At 35.7% G+C, this 18471-nt stretch overlaps 1 protein-coding gene across 1 annotated transcript; it reads right to left on the reverse strand.

Moving 5' to 3' along the window:
- Nucleotides 1-6696: 6696 nt before the first annotated feature.
- LOC129258477 (uncharacterized) lies at nt 6697-18251 on the reverse strand. Its single transcript, XM_064098329.1, has 2 exons — nt 17245-18251; nt 6697-11399 (listed from the first exon to the last, which is right to left on the reverse strand). The coding sequence occupies exon 2, from the start codon at nt 11100-11102 to the stop codon at nt 9057-9059; it is 2046 nt and encodes a 681-aa protein (XP_063954399.1). The 5' UTR covers nt 11103-11399; nt 17245-18251; the 3' UTR covers nt 6697-9056.
- Between the last annotated feature and the right edge of the window lie 220 nt (nt 18252-18471).

Here is an 18471-nt window from a genome sequence, read left to right on the forward strand (position 1 = left end):
CCTTTTTTTTCTCTGCAAATTTTTTTTTTTGTTTAATAATTTCTGTCTTTCCCTTTATTCCTCTATACATCTCTCCTCATTGTATCATCTCTCTATTACCTCCCAAATACTTGTCAGAAGTGGGTCCACTTATTGGTTGGACATGGTGGCGTTGAAACCAATCCCTAGCATTAAGGGTATTAGCAATGACCCCTAGCTTGTCACACAAGTTGAAAGTTGGACTCAGGGGAGTGTTTCATGGATAGACTTGTCAATGATTTTCACTTACTAATTTGTGCTTGCCCAATCAGATGTGAGGATTTTCTATGAGTTATAGTTGTCAGTAATTGTCTCTGACAAATCTCTTCATGAAATGCTCTCCTGGACGCTTGCTTGAGTTCAACCTTGCTGAGATTTTTTGCATCTTATATATTTCAGTTTGAATTTGTTTATTGAAAGGAGGCATAACGTTTTTTTTTTTTTTTTTTTTTTTTTTTGGGGGGGGGGCTGGGGGAGACCATTTGCAAAACTCTCAGGGTGAATTGATGTTTGTTCCTACCTGTACATGTAGGTCTAAGTTATATACACATGTAGGGCATATTTACCCTTTTTTCTGGCATTTTATCAATTTGCATATTAACAATTTTTTTATGGGGAGGGGCATTTGAGTACTTTCAAGAATGAAAATTTAACTTCATATCCATAGATAGAAAGTTGCTCAGCATGTGCATGAGATTAAAAAGACATTAAATTTTGTATTTTTTTTTCAGGAAAATTGACATATATATCTCCATGCATTAAATTGAATAATTTAAAGTGTACATGATTGATGAAACAAGCCCCTCCCTCATTTACCCCTGTTTAAAATCCAGATAAATTTCAAGACGTAAAGGTGTTGATTAATACTCCCTGGCAAGTAATCATATCAAACTACTTTCTACTAAAACAGGTGCACTGTTTATTATACCTTGCTGCACTATCTACAAACAATTGTAGCTTGTTCCTACCTTGTTAGCACAGAAAATAACCACAAACCAAGGACTCCTTGCACAAACCTCAACATTCTTAAAGGACAAGTCCAGCACAACAAAAAGTTGATTAAAAAAAAGAGAACGATTCAATAAGCATAACACTGAAAATTTCATCAAAATCTGATTTAAAATTAAAAAGTTATGACATTTTTAGGTTTCGCTTAATTTCACATAACAACTATATCAACATTCTGGTCGGTATGCAAATGAGGGGACTGGTGACATCACTCACTATTTCTTTGTATGTTGTTTTATGAAATAATCAAATTTTCTCCTGTTGCCCTGTGAAAATAGTTTTATTCGTCCCTGAACATGTGGTATTACCATTGTTTTAACATTTTTATGGTTCAGTGAAGTTGGTCCTTATGTCAAATTTGTAAAAATTGAAATATTGTATAATTCAGACAATAAAAAAACATATGAAATAGTGATTGAGGGACATCATCGACTCTCTCATTTGCATGTCATTGAGTTTTACATTTCACTGGTTTATGAAAAATTAAGCGAAACTAAAATGTTGTAACTTTCTTATTTCACATCAAATTTTCGGAGTCTACTTGACCTTTAAAGAGAAGATTATGAAATTGTCATTTTATGTAGTTCTAACGAATCTAAGCCTATTAAAGTAAATGAGTGTAAAGTTTGTTAGCTTCCGTATAATGTGTATTAACATTACAGATCGATTTCATTTTAAGCAACTTTTACATATTGAATTGATTTTGGATTTTAGTTTTTATATAAATGCTGTTGTATCATAAGCCCACTTTATGGTGTTTCAATTACGTGATTGTTTAATTATTTTGTTTTGGTCAACTTCAGTCAGTTTATAATAAAAAGCCCTGGATAATGATATTCAAGTATTGCTCATTTTGGTCTTTATTTGAAGAAAAAAAAGTGAGCCAATATTGGGTCCCCTCCATCGTGGAACCACAATTGTAACTTTAACTGCTTCCTGCCAGCCTACAGGTGCAGCCACTTCTTCCACCGATTGTCCCCCTCAGGTCACCTGTCTACCTGAGCGCTTAGACTCCGCTAATCACACCTCGTAAGACTGGAGCAAATTGCTAGAACAACAGTCCCACACATGCATTTCCCTGCTGGGCATTTGACTAAGAGGTTGGGTTGCAGTTACACTAACCCCTTAGCCCAACAGGGGGAATCATTGTTTGCCCTAGATCTCCATGTTAGTACTAAGCCCCGTTCAGATTCGACGAATCGGCAACCACACATCAGACTGTACAAATTTGTTTGCAACAAAAATAAAGGCTTGTTTTTAGACCTATAGGGTAAAATCAATTGGATATAACAATATATTTTGTTTTAATCTATTAATATCTATTTACACGATCATGCAACAGAACATTGTGAATCTTAATCCAATGACGTGTATTTCATGTACATGATACTACATTCATTTTGTATGAAGACGAAAGTGGGCGGGACTTGTCACAACTCCACCAATGATCTCAATGAGCTGATCTCTCTTTTTAGAATAGGCCTATACATATAGTAGTCCTACATTTTCTTACACATGTACTAAATACCATGGATAACCTGTATTTTGTTGCTTTTCCACTAGTTTTAATGGGCAAAAGTGGCAGTAATCGGTGGTAGGCTGCCTGCAGGCTTTGTGTTCTTGTGATGTCCTTGTCAATCCAACCTGTTCCCCTAGCACACCCCCCCCCCCATCTGTCTCCTTGGGCGCTATGAAATGACCCACTGTGCTCTCTTGATTTGTTAGGGGGTAAAGCCGGCTTCTTTTTCTGCTCCAGTTGCACCCGTAAGTGATGAAACATGGCTTGTTTTAAAGATAGATTTGCGGATTTGCTATAAAAAAAATTATGTATCCAATTTCAGATTAGTATTGCTATAGTTGTGTACTTTTATGCTCAAGAGTTTATTATATGGGGCTAGAATTCAGGCTTACATTGTATGTAGGGTCATGCCCCAATTGTCTCAAATGAATATGAAAGTGTGTGCTCTTGTTTCTTAAGTTAAAAAAACATTTCTTTTGAAGGATACTAAAACACAGTATCACTTTTGGAGACAGACAGGTACATGATATCATCATATAACACATTTTCTGATTCATATAAAAATCTGCATCTATAGGGCCTGCATGTACCACTTGTTATTTTTGTTTTGGCATCACCCATGTCGTGCCGGGGAGGCGAAAAAGCGAACTGAATCCCTGGGACCCGCAGGTCTCTCCTGAGTCTTCTCAATTTTTGAAACAATGGTTACAGGCTTTTTTTTTATAAATTGGTACAGCATGCCACTTCCAGTTTGCTGTCTGTTGCTGTCTCTCATACACTTTCTATCTACCCTGTACAATCCATGGGTCTTTTAAAGATGTATTCTGTGCTGAAATTAAGATCTGAATAGATAGAGTAAAATTCACATAGCAAAATGCTGAAAATTTCATCAAAATCTGATAACAAATAGCGAAATTATTAAATTTTAAAGTTAAAGGAGAATGAAACTCTTGGAGCAAGTTAGCTTTTGTGAAAGCAGAAAAATCAAAGAATAAGATCAACAAAAGTTTGAGTAAAATAGGACTAGCAATAAAAGAGTTATGAGCATTTGAATGTCGAGATCACTAATGCTATGGAGATCCTCCCATTGGCAATGCGACCAAGATCTATGATGTCACAGATGAACAACTCTCCCCTTTTGGACACTGAAAATATACCCCAAAACATCTCTTTTTGCTCATTCTAATCATATGACAAACGATTCATCAATGATATAATGTTGTGAAACCTCTGTACTTGTCCTCTCATAAAGAGAATACCTCACCTTGTGATAGACTCTATAAAAGTGAGAATATAAGTGAAATAAGTACTAAAGTAATGAGGGAGTTGTACGTGTGTGACATCACAGATCTTGGTCGCATTTCCAATGGGAGGAACTACATGGCATTAGTGATCTCAATATTCAAATGCTCATAACTTTCTTATTATTCATTCAATCTTCCTCAAACTTTCAACAATATGTTTCTTTGATTTTTCTCTTTGATATGGATTCAGCTGGTTTCAAGGGTTTCATTCTCCTTTAAGCGATATATTGTAAAAAGTTATATGCACGTCATGAATATTCATAAGGTGAACTGACGATGTCACATCCCCACTTTCCATAATAATCGAATGTTTATATGAAATCATAATTGCTTGATAAATATGTCTAGCTTTATGAAATGAGTTGCAGCAATGAATATCTAATGCACTATCAGTTGTCAATCCAATTTGTTTAATTCTTGGAGGAAAAAAAAATTGAATAAACCTGATTTCATGAGATAAAATACATAAGAACAAGTGGGGATATTATAACATCAGTTTGCTCAATGAATATTCATGAAGACATGCCTAGAACTGTGTTTCACTGAAATAATGCAAATCTTTAAAATGCCATAACTTTGTTATTCCTTGTCTGATTTTTCTTTATATGTTCAAATCATACTATTTTCAGCCTAGAGTACCCCCTAAATAGAGAGTTACAAGTACCACTATTGTAAGTTTGCCAGTATGGGAAATCCAGCAGCCAATCGCTACTATGGTACAATGGTTGCCATATTGACCAGTTACAAGTTACAACTCATTATGGAACAGGTTCCAACAGTGGTGTACGCAGGATTTTTGAAGGGGGGGGGGGGTTCAAGCTGAATGAAATGTTGACAAAAAAAAAAAAAGGTCTCCACTACAAATTGTAGGTCGTTTCATACCCCCAGAAAATCAAGTTGACAAGCAAAAAAAAAAAAAAAATCTTCACCAAAAATTTTACACCATTTTTTTTACCCCCCCCCCCAAGAAAGGTCTTCAACAAAATTTTAGGGGGGGGGGTGGTTGGGGTATCAAAAAAAATTAGGGGGGGTATGCCTGCGCATGCCACTGGGTCCCAAATGATAGCTGACCATCATCCACATGTATTACTTTATTTTGTTTTTTTATCTCTTTCTCCTGTTCATATTTTCTCATTCCATGACTGAATCTATCCACAATGCATACATTCAATTATTTGCATGGAAATTTAGGCAAAAGTATAATGTATAAATCTAGACAAAAGGACAGATAATTTATGGTTTGAAAAATAAGTTTATTTACAATCATCATTTAGAAAAGGAGACCACAAAGTCACAAATCCATACCGTAATGTCTGGGTTTTTTAACAATTGAAAATGCAACTTTAGGCATGTGTACAAGTAAATGTTATTTCAATGTATCAACCATTGTTTGCCCACTAAATGGACAAAAAAAAAACATGAAAGATATGAAGTGAAAATGTCTGGTGGGAGCTTTGTAATCTGACAGTAAATTCAGAAAAAGGGATAGGACTAATTGGAATCTAATCTTTGAAATACAGGGAATTGTATAACAATACACTGTAAAAAATATTGGGTAAAATTTTTACCAGCACGAGGGTAATTATGTCCCGGGGGGGGCACTCGACCAAAAAAGTGGTAGGGGTGTGCCGCGGGCGAGGCAAAAACGGGGGCCTTGGAGCGGGCTTATTGTAAAAAGGAGGCCCTCGGAACGGGCTTCGGAACTACAAATGTTTGTGAAAACGGGGGTCCTCGGAACGGATCTCCGTATCTCTGTGAGTGCGTATGCATCCCTATGGAACGGGCAATCGTGCATGACGCAGCTAGCGCGGCCTCCGCCGGGTGCGCTCGCGCTTAGGCGATGGTCGAAAAGCGCTCTACGGCCGCTTTTCACCAAAATTGCAGCTCCTCGTAGCAGATCAATGCGACCGGAACGGCGTAACGAAAAATATGCGAAGCTTTGGAACGGATTTCTCTCTTCTTTTTTCTCGATAAGAAGGAAACGCTATGCCTTGGAGCGGCTTTCTTTGTTCTTTTTCTAAAAAAGACAAAAATGCTATGCCTTGGAACGGAAATTTGAGTGTAAAAATGGGGGTCCCCTCCGCGGCACATACCCAATATGCATTATATACTGAGTGCCCCCCCCGGGAATTATGTGTCCAACCGATTTGGGGCAGTATTTTACCCAATGCGGGAAGCATATTGTCCAGTAAGGTTAAAAAATAAGCAGCAATTACTTCAGAATGGGCGAAATTTTCATCACACTGGATAAATAAAAAGGCCCAAAAGAAATGCCCAATGTTGGTCGGACACATAATTACCCTCATGGAGCACTTTTACCTAATATTACTTAGACCAAATTATTTTTATTAGAGTGTACAGTGTATTCTAATTTCATAAATCTTTCTCAAAATATTTTCTTTGAAAATGATCAAACACTGGCAACACAGTTTTTGTCAGTTTGTAAAAAGGCATGTTTCTTGCAAAATATAGGCCTACATGTAGTGCATTTGCTTTTAAATACTGAGCTTGGGATATCGCAGTATTGGTCACTGTAAAAAAGATAAGTTCAATGACTTCTGTTCTAGCATGGCAGTAAAAAGACTTGGTTATAGCAATTGTATCAACAAATCAATTGTATTTAGCTATAATTTAGCCATAAACCTGTCTGAACATAACAGATGTGAGAGTCCAGTCATAAAAAAAGTGCCACCAATTAAGAAAACCTCAATAATCTTTGGAAGTTGACCCAAACCTCTCTTTGCATGTATACCTTCATGCACAGGATGCCATGGGTTGTACTTCACATTTGAGAATTGAGTTATTTTCTTATTGTCTACTTTATAGTGCAAACTATGAATCCGTCTTGTGATTTGTGAATATTAATTTGAGACTGGCAATGAAGATGAATACAGTACATTGATATTTTACTTCTACAATACATTATGAAAGATCTTTCATATAATAAATGTCTATTTACATTGAGTTAACATTAAAGAAGTCAAATTATTACTTGTAAAAAAGAAATCAAATTTATTACTTATATTAAAATGTAATGAATTCATTCTTCAACAAAAATCTTAACAAAATGGAAGAACTAGAATTTATAGACTATGGAAATATGTAGGCTAATCACTCAATAGGCTTATTGTATTCAAATAATTAAACTTATGTGGGCCTAGACAGGCACATTCATTGTTGATTATCTATAAAAAAAATGGTGTTTTCTTATTTATCACTTTAATATATCAGTGATTTGTATTTATTTAAAACTACCCCAAAAAGGTAATCTGCCAAAATACACAAAATTCATGTTTATGGTTCTCGCTGACGAAAACTGATTGAACGCACGCCTGATGCATCAGTCTGTCAGCTCAATTAAATAGACAGATGTTATAATACTGGTGATTGAAAGGAGAAGAGGAGATAATTGAAACCTTGGGGACTTTATAGAATCAAAATGATGGTGCCAACAAGACTGGTAGCCAGGAATGATTTGAAGATGTTGATAGAGGTCAGTGGATCGTCAAGAAATTAGCTCCATCGTTTTGTAATCTGATTATATATCTTGCAAGCAATACATTGCTAGTATTAAAGCCATTGGTTAACACTGATTTGTCTGCGAAAAATCTGAACTGCAAGGTCCTATTTGTGACCACTTTCTGTGATATTCTAAAAAGGAAATTAACCAACAAGTCCAACCAAAATGATGGAGAAAATTTCCAATGATGTGATCATTATTGGCAAAATATTACATGTATGGTAGGCCCTTCATACAGTGGATAAGAAAATTAAACACGCATGAGAATATTGGTTGATTTTGACATTTTTTTTTTGGGGGGGGAGGGGTTTCCAAGAAATGTATTCAGCAACACATTTGTATTTTTGACAAATTCTTAATATTAAAGCTTGTACAGATGCTACATCATACATATAGAATTATTTATCAATTTCATCATGATGCAATAAATAATGAGGAAGAGGTAGAAGTATGCAAACAGGGTTAATAACAATCAATAATAGATTAATTTCCTCTGTTGCTAGTAGTTGATGAAATTACAAAATACAAATTAAATTTGAATTGAAAACAATAGAAAAAAACATTTAATGTAAACCAAATGCAAATTTTATGCATTTCATGAGGCATATTTTCAATCTTCATTATGATTAAAGACTTTACAAATCCACAATCTAGTTGTACTGAAATGAAATGAAACTACGTGTAAAGGAGGTGTTTAGTAAATTTCAAGGTCAAGTCCACCCTCCCACAAAAAAGTTGATTAAATAAGTACCTGTAGAGAAAATCGCACAAGCTGAACGTTAAAATGTCATCAAAATAGATGTAAAATACAAAGTTACATTTCATTTTCAAAGTTTTTCTTAATTTCAGAAAGCAGTTATAAATATACACTGCACAACATGGATTAGCCAGTATGGAAATGAGCTAGGGAACCAATTATCTAATATAAACACAATATTTTTTACATATTAAATCTACAAAATAAGATATATTTGATGACAAAAAATGGAAGAAAGTAGATGACATTATCGGCTCCCTCATTTGCACACCATCCACTTTGTCTATAAAACTGTTTTGTGAAATCAAGCACTGAAACTGTCGTAACATTTTTAGGTCCAATTTTGATTAATATCAGTGTGTTGCTTGTTTGAACATTCTCTATTTCATTGTAACTTTTGCTGGATTGAAATTGACCTTGAACAACATTGACTATTCATGGAATGCCAAAATGGCTTCTTGGCATCAACCAATTTGAAATACTCGTAAAGTAGGCACATGAATGCAGACACATAATGTATATTATTTGAAATTATTTGAAATAAAATAATTCTTTATCCATGTATCACATATTCCAGCATTTCCTATTTATGTTGTTCAGAAAACGATTAGTAATAAAAATGTGAGCATATGTAGTCCAAGCTCTTTTTTCTTCCTAAGAAACATGGCGAAGATCTTGATATCTTCACTAAGGTTTAGATAATATTGTTGGTTTCTTGGGGAATTTGATATTGATTTCAAAGAACAAAATCATTCTTCCAATCAATCATACAACTGTTAATTGTTCATACAGTTACTAAAAAAGCAGATAATAAGATAGCATAAAACTTTATACATGTTATCTTCAAGAATTTCTCAGGTAGGTTTTGATCATACAAAAATATTTGTTATCCCCCCTCAAAAAAAGGGGATTGGTTGTGAACAACAAATATTAAACAAGTGTTTGTTTATTACCCTTTTCCGCTTCTTCTCCAGCAATGTTCTCATAAATATTGTCCCCATCATCCAAGGGTACATCAGAATACACAGTTCCATTGGCTACTTGATCAAGCTGTCCATTGTCCATGTACACCAACCTTGCTTTCTTGACCTCATTAGGAGGTAGAGGTAATGTCCTAACATAGCATCCCTCTGTTACATCAGGTTGTGAGGATAGTGTCAGAGGGGCGTGGTTACATAACGGCTTCTCATGCCTTACATTATGTCCCCATGTCTTGTTCATGCAACACATGTGCGATCGTGGATGCTGGTAATGAGGCTCTAAAGAGTCAGTCCTCGCAGGCGGGTGCGGCTTCGGCGAAGGTGGAACCAGGAGCTGTGAGTTAAAGTGGGCGGGGCGCGCACCTGGACGGACTTTCTGGTAGTGGCCGAGGTCGGGGTGGTAGTAGTTTCCAACAGCTTTTGAAGATGCGGTTGCGAGGCAGTTCTCGGTGGTGTAGTCTGATGAAACAATCGTCTCGGCCGTGGAGATGACGGGTTGACTGTCCACCGGGCTGTTGGAAGAATGATTGGCAGAGTGAACCACCACGTGCAACGTCGCTTGTACTTGCTGCCTCTGTTGGTCACTTCCTCCGCGCTCGCTCTCGGGCAACTCGTAAACGTTCAAGGTATCACGAGAGGTACGGAGTGTGCTGCATCCTTGCGAGTGAGTGTAATGAAATTCAGACTTGGTGGTGGCACCATGATGGCAATGAGCATGCGATTTCTTGGCTTTCTTCTTCTTGCAGCCACAAATAACTGGTGCGTAGATTGCAAGAAGTATGAGCAAGAATAGAGACATAAGGACACAAACGATTAGCAGCCATATTGGCCATAGCCTCCATTTTCCAGGACGTTTGTTGATTATGATGTCGGTGTCTGGAACAGTAGGGAGCTCTGTCCTTGTCATAGCATCTGTCGGTTTCCCAAGGATGTTGCCATTCAGACTCACGACCGTTGTGCTGTTTGAAACCGTCCAGCCATTGTTGGACAACTCACACACAATCTCTACATCTATCTCACTATAGAGGATGGATAGGTCCGTCACACGTAGGGTACGCCCATTATTCTCCAGGATATATCCAAAGGTTCCCGGACGGATAGGATCCTGGTTGACATACCAGGTAAAATTATTAACCTCCCGACTGAAGTTGGTGCTTGGTCCACAGGTGAAGCTCAGTTCTATCATGTCCTGTGAGCGAGGCTGACCTCCCGTCAGAGGAAGCGTCCCTCTTTCAAACTCCTGCCACACCTTCTGCAAGTTAGAGTCAATCTGAACGGGTGGAGGAGCAGCCATTGCGACAGGATCAACTGTACAGTTTCGTGGAATCAACAGGGCATCACCTTCGGCTCTGCAATAAAAATGTGATAGATTTTCCTGCAGTGTAACCACAGTCCTGTGTTTAGCGACAATCTCGTAATTCCATGACATCTCGGAATGAAGTCTCTGATCTCCTCTATACCATGCGAGCTGAACCGGAGGTGACCCTTCTGTGGAGCGACAAATCAGTTCAACCTCATCTCCAGGCAACAGTAACCCATCCCTTTTGCGTACCTCACAGATGGGGTACTCGTCTGAAGGAGCGATGAGGACTTGAAGAAGTGCTGGATCAGAGGTCAATGTATCCCTATGAGATGGTGCGTAACAGGCACATTGGTACTCCCCATCATCCCATGAAGAAACATTGACAATGTGCAGGGTAAAATCACCCGCTGAAGTGTTTCCTGGGATCGAATAGCGCTCACTGACTTCAGAAGGGATGCGTGGCATGAATTCCGCATTCCTGAAGAAATACGTCTGCATGTCCTTCCGGTACCAATATACGTTGCATATCCCGGGTTGTTGCAAGACACAAGGTAACCGCACTTCTCGGCCCTCACGAACAGTCACGTCACGTGGTGATATCTGAATAGATTCTTGTTGTCCCATCGTAATGGAAACACAGAATATCACCAAGAAAGAAATGGTTAGAGAATTCCTCAATGAAAATAGATCCATTATGACGCAGTCTTCTTTAAAAAAGAATAATGAAATTCAACATAGAAAGAAGTCCCTGAATAAATGATCACTTCAAATCAATATCCAGCAATGTGAGGAAAAGAACAAGTTGGTGATCAAAACTTGACAAGGGCAGAGAGCTTTAGTCACTTTAGATGGCTCATGTTTGCACAATATAAACTTTCATTGTTTTCTTTGTGATAGCTCCAGCTCTGGTGTGGTAGGTTAATCCGGGTCGCTCAATCCAGCTTGGTGATAAGTGCTTCCAAGGAACAGGCCACATCATAAGCTCCAGACCTGTGCAAAGTGAACCAAGAGGAGGACAGTTATAGCCAGTTTCACTTATCACTTTAATCTGTTTGCTATGAGGCGCCGAATGTACCATTATTATATAGAACAATTATTTGTTATATAATCATTATTTATTAAATAATAACTATTATTTATATATAATTTACATTTTATTTGTAAATAACTACTATTATATAAAATATCATTTCTAATTATTTATATATAATTCCAAGTAATACTTCATTATTTGTAAATAATAATAGTTCAACATTCCATTATTTATAAATAATGATTATTTGTTTTTCATTATTTATAAATAATGATTATTTGTTTTTCATTATTTATAAATAATGATTATTTGTTTTTCATTATTTATAAATAATGATTATTTGTTTTTCATTATTTATAAATAATGATTATTTGTTTTTCATTATTTACAAATAATGATTATTTGTTTTTCATTATTTATAAATAATGATTATTTGTTTTTCATTATTTATAAATAATTTGTTGAGTTTTCCATTATTTATAAATAATGATTATTTGTTAAATAATGAAAACGTCTACTTCATTATTTATAAATAATTTTTTCGAGTGCACCATTATTCTCATTATTTATAAATAATCATTATTTAATGTTCGAGTTTTCCATTATTTATAAATAAAGATTATTTGTTAAATAATGAAATATCTACTTCATTATTTATAAATAATAATTTTGTTTCAATATCCCATTATTTATAAATAATCATTATTTATAAACAATTTTTACAGTTTGCCATTATATACAAATAACCATTATTTATTAAATAATGCCATTATTTATTAAATAATGCCATTATTTATTAAATAATGCCATTATTTATTAAATAATGCCATTATTTATTAAATAATGGAAAACTCGCTATAACATGCAAATGTGGGACCGCCCATGATATGAATATTCATGATGCGATTTCCTTTTTCGTGATTTTTCTTCACAAATTTTTGTCCATTTCCTCTTCATAATGACATTTCTTGAAGCAATTTTCTAGGGATATGGTCTGATTGTAATATTCTTCATTTTCTATATAACTTCGTCTTCGTAGAAATATCAAAAAGTGTAATTTTATACGATTTTTCCTACAGTTCACAATCCCCATAGGCGCGCGTGTACGGTAGGGACAACCGGTGAATCGACGGAGTGCTCTTCATCGAAATACTACGTTGGTTGGTCCCCGGAAGTGGCGGGCGGAATTTAGCCCGAATCCTCGATGGAAGTCGATCAAGTGCATATGAGCTGAGAGAGTGAAATATCAGTGTACTTGTACAGGCCCTTCTACTTTTTATAAATATTTCTTGTTGCTTTTTTTGTTAAGTTAATTTTTCCTGGTGTAGAGATAAGTTTCAGTTCTAATAATGCACTTCAAATACATTTTGGAGTGTCTGTTTGAGGCGTTTGGGGCGATTTCACCCTGGCCCCAAAATGCTCGCAACGACAATACGGGGGCATGATGACCCCTAAATTTTTAAAAACTTATTTTTCTATTGAAAATTATCACAAAATTCACCAAAAGTGTGCACGAAAGCCTTCGTATTTCACTTTTAAAACTCCGAAAAGTGCCCAAATGACAAGCTTGGTCGCTTCGCTGTATCGCTTTCAACTTGAGAACGTTTACGCGTCTGCTCCCCCCCCCCTCCTCCGAAAGAAATTCTGTATACGGCCATGCTCTAAAGAGCCTGGCACATTAATTTATGTATACTTTCATTTTCATTATTTTTATCTCATTATCAACATGGCCTTACGCAGAATTTTTTCCAGGGGGGCCGGGGCCGGAGCATGACGCGCGTAAACTTTCTCAAAAAAATCTTGAAAGCGAGACAGCCACGGGACCAAGCCCAAATGACAAGCTTTGTCGCTTCGCTGTCTCGCTTTCAACTTGAGAACGTTTACACGCGTCTGCCCCCACCCCCCGAAAGAAATTCTGTGAACAGCCATGCTCAAAAGAGCATATGGCACATTGATTTATATGTACTTTTCATTTTCATTATTTTTATCACATTATCATCATGGCCTTACACAGAATTTTTACCGGGGGGGGGGGGGGGGCAGCTAGGACGCGCGTAAAGTTTCTCAAAAAAATCTTGAAAGTGAGACAGCGACGCGACCAAGCTCAAATGACAAGCTTGGTCGCTTCGCTTTCTCAAGATTTTTATGAGAAAGTTTACGCGCGTCCTGCTCCCCCCACCCCCCCCCCCCCGGAAAAAATTCTGCGTAAGGCCATATGATGATAATGAGATAAAAATAATGAAAATGAAGTATACATAAATCAATGTGCCAGGCTCTTTAGAGCATGGCCGTATACAGAATTTCTTTCGGAGGAGGGGGGGGGGGGGGGGGGGGGGAAGCAGACGCGTAAACGTTCTCAAGTTGAAAGCGACACAGCGAAGCGACCAAGCTTGTCATTTGGGCACTTTTTGGAGTTTTAAAAGTGAAATACGAAGGCTTTCGTGCACACTTTTGGTGAATTTTGTGATAATTTTCAATAGAAAAATAAGTTTTTAAAAAATTAGGGGTCATCATGCCCCCGTATTGTCGTTGCGAGCATTTTGGGGCCAGGGTGAAATCGCCCCAAACGCCTCAAACAGACACTCCAAAATGTATTTGAAGTGCATTATTAGAACTGAAACTTATTTCTACACCAGGAAAAATTAACTTAACAAAAAAAGCAACAAGAAATATTTATAAAAAGTAGAAGGGCCTGTACAAGTACACTGATATTTCACTCTCTCAGCTCATATGCACTTGATCGACTTCCATCGAGGATTCGGGCTAAATTCCGCCCGCCACTTCCGGGGACCAACCAACGTAGTATTTCGATGAAGAGCACTCCGTCGATTCACCGGTTGTCCCTACCGTACACGCGCGCCTATGGGGATTGTGAACTGTAGGAAAAATCGTATAAAATTACACTTTTTGATATTTCTACGAAGACAAAGTTATATAGAAAATGAAGAATATTACAATCAGACCATATCCCTAGAAAATTGCTTCAAGAAATGTCATTATGAAGAGGAAATGGACAAAAATTTGTGAAGAAAAATCACGAAAAAGGAAATCGCATCATGAATATTCATATCATGGGCGGTCCCACATTTGCATGTTATAGCGAGTTTTCCATTATTTAATAAATAATGGCATTATTTAATAAATAATGGCATTATTTAATAAATAATGGTTATTTGTATATAAATAATGATTATTTGTATATAATGGCAAACTGTAAAAATTGTTTATAAATAATGATTATTTATAAATAATGGGATATTGAAACAAAATTATTATTTATAAATAATGAAGTAGATATTTCATTATTTAACAAATAATCTTTATTTATAAATAATGGAAAACTCGAACATTAAATAATGATTATTTATAAATAATGAGAATAATGGTGCACTCGAAAAAATTATTTATAAATAATGAAGTAGACGTTTTCATTATTTAACAAATAATCATTATTTATAAATAATGGAAAACTCAACAAATTATTTATAAATAATGAAAAACAAATAATCATTATTTATAAATAATGAAAAACAAATAATCATTATTTGTAAATAATGAAAAACAAATAATCATTATTTATAAATAATGAAAAACAAATAATCATTATTTATAAATAATGAAAAACAAATAATCATTATTTATAAATAATGAAAAACAAATAATCATTATTTATAAATAATGAAAAACAAATAATCATTATTTATAAATAATGGAATGTCGAACTATTATTATTTACAAATAATGAAGTATTACTTGGAATTATATATAAATAATTAGAAATGATATTTTATATAATAGTAGTTATTTACAAATAAAATGTAAATTATATATAAATAATAGTTATTATTTAATAAATAATGATTATATAACAAATAATTGTTCTATATAATATTGGTACATTCGGCGCCTCATAGTTTGCAGTAATGATTTTCTCTCAAACTGAACACATGTTCCAGTTATCAGGTATTTGATAGGACAAGGGGAAAGGATGTTAAGATAGTAGAAATATTGGAATGTTATTGCATGCAAGTTATGCTTCAGTCTTTGGAATGGTGAAGACTTGAAGCACATGACAGAACCGTGTACTAACCCATAGTTAAGAGGATGTGAAGTGGTCAATCAATCATTTGAAAATATTGTCTGTTCAAACTTATCCTGATTTCTTCCAATCAAAATGTAATTATTAAAAGAGTATGTTAAATGGTAAAAAAATAAAGGATCATAATTGGGATCCACCTTTAATCAATGGTGTTCATTTGATTCACAATTTGGTATTGGTATTTCTAAAGTTTTCAATCTGTTTGGTATCATTAGGGATGAGAGAGATAAAGGGATCATAAAAAAAAATAATTGCATGCAATATAATTAGCATGAGTAGTTCTTTGCATTTTCCAATTCATAAGAAAAATATGAACTATTAACCCTCAATCTCCCGGGGTATTTTGATTCTTGTCAATCCCGGGGGGGGCCATTATGGCCCCCCCTTAAGATCTCGGCCGCCGATTGCGCGAGCGACGCAAAAATTTGCACACTGGTAGTGTGCGATGTAATCTACAAGGCTGTATGGTAAAATTTTCCAAAATAATGAGATTTTATTTTATATGAATTAATTATGCTAATTTATGCATAAATCATACTTTTTGCTATAATTCACTAAATAAAGCTCCTAGAATGCTAATTTTTGGTAAAAAAATTCTTTGTAGCAATCTTAACAATCGCAATTAAAAAAACTTCGGTTCGGAAATCAATTTCTTATGTATTTTATTGTTTTATGAATTTCTTATGTATTTCTTTGTTTTTTTACTTTTTGTTTTTTATTGTTTTTTCAATGGAAATCATTCCAGACTTAGTTCTGATCATAAACAAGGCAAAATTAATTCAGTTTAATCAGTAAAAGTAGAAATAATGATACATTTATGAATTTTGGCTAAATACACAATTTGCATTGGATTTGTACATGAAATCACGTTTATGAGCAATTTTGGGTCTGACATGCACTTACATAATGTTGCGTAATGTCGTAACCGTGTACCCGGGCGTCACAGATTTGGTCTCAAAATTTGTGCGAGACTTGAAAGTAAAAAGTCAGTGAGCGGCGAGGTCAAAAAAATTTGCGCAGCAGATATATCGCGAAAATTGTCAAGGGGGGGCCATTATGGCCCCCCCCCCCCCCGGGAGAATTAGGGTTAAGCAAATGCAAAAGAAAGCAATTACCCGGTACAAGATGTCCAAATAACTGAGACAATCTATAAAAAAAAAGTTTTGAATGAGGTAGGCCTATTTTTTTCTAATCAAAGCTTTAACAATGATAAGAAAAGAGTGAAATGATTCATCAAATACTTTGAAAGGCCTACCATAAGCCAGCAGAATAACACAATTTTAATTACATATTAAAACAAACATTAGGAAAGGAAATTTTCTAAAATTGCAAGCGAAGTAATCAAGACTAATGAAAAAAATACTCTGTGTAATGTTCAACTAATTTTGCATAATGAATATTAATTAATGTATTTTTGAACCGATATGAAAATATGGCCAGCTTATTATTCTTTTGGAGGAGATTAAAACACTCAGTAAGGAAATATTACTTTTCAATATTATTGATATAGCAATCTACTTTAGTAAATATTATCTTTGAACAGTCAACTTTTAATGATTAGCTCTCATCTATTTTGAGAAATTGGCTTACAAAATTCATGTTTACACTCTCCATAACCAGGGAAGTGAAACGTCAAGCAGGCGCGAGTGATTATACATTTTAGATCCAAGAGTTAGGGTGAAGTATTCCAAGAATGCTCTTACCATCAATCCAGAAGACAGCTCTCTCCAATCAAAGCAGAAGGCAGGGTAATCCTTTTTAGTAAGCCTGGGGTTCAAGTTTGTTCCGAGGAGATGAGATTGGGAATGGCTTCAATGTGTGAGATGGGATTATAGGGGATAAGAAGGTCCAGTAATCACGAAGTTGATACTCTCAGATTTGTTCAAGACTTGTTCAAAGTTTGGTTCAAGGTTTTGACGTTGAGCAGTACCTGGTTATGTTCGCAAGTCAAGTACAGTAATTTGAATGATTAGTCCTGCTACTGTGTACAAAAATCAGCCATTGCAAAGAAGCTGGCTTCCAAAAACTGGATGTGATAAAACAGGATGCCGATCATCTATAGCTATCTCATCTATGAATAACATCTATTTTGATCTATGAAAACTTTGAATCCACTCGCCTTCTTTCCATGCAGATGCATCAATTGGTGATGTTGCACAAGATGGAGATGAGAGAGAAGTACCTGAGCTGGGACAGAATTTTTTTTTCCCTATAATATTTTGCTGCCAAATAAGGAATCCAGTGATGTATTGTTATATTCATGTACCATCCAAGGCTGTTTTTCCCTGATACTAATGAGCTTTAATTGATGGTGAAGCAGAAACATCCAAGTTAATAACCAAGTTCAGTTCTCCAGAAGGCAATAGACCAAAAGGCGTAGAGAGCTGTAGAAAAAAAAAATACCAAGTCGATTCTTAACCAGCCTATAAATGTCAAGAACAGATTTTCTGTCCTAATGGCTTTTAGATTTCCATGTAAGGCACAGATTATGTCCAATTGTGCTTCCCTTTTGGTGGTAATCAGTCGCTCTGCTGTCAGATCTATGATTACAAATGCACATTGAAGCTCCACTGCACATGTTTATCGCTCTCCCAGCTGAAGGTGTTTTGGGGAGATCTATGTAAAGTTGGTGTGGAGAAGTGAATTTTTACAACTTGTTTCCAAAGATTATTTCCTTGCGCCACAGCCCACCTCAACTTTGTTGGGAAATGAATTTGAGGAGGACAGATGAGGAGAAGTGTGAGTGGGAGGGTAAAGAAAGAGTTCACCAGATTCCAATGTGTGCTGGTGTGTATGGAAGCACTCTGTCCAGACAGTTTCCTGTGTTCTGATTGGCCAGTTGTGGAAACTTTCATCACTACTAAGCCCCTCCTCCTCTGACTTTGCTAGTGTGTTAGTCTGTTTTGCAGACCCTTTGTTCTGATTCGTGG

Source organism: Lytechinus pictus, chromosome 4 (assembly GCF_037042905.1).
Source record: "Lytechinus pictus isolate F3 Inbred chromosome 4, Lp3.0, whole genome shotgun sequence".
In the NCBI taxonomy this organism is placed as follows: Eukaryota; Metazoa; Echinodermata; class Echinoidea; order Temnopleuroida; family Toxopneustidae; genus Lytechinus; species Lytechinus pictus.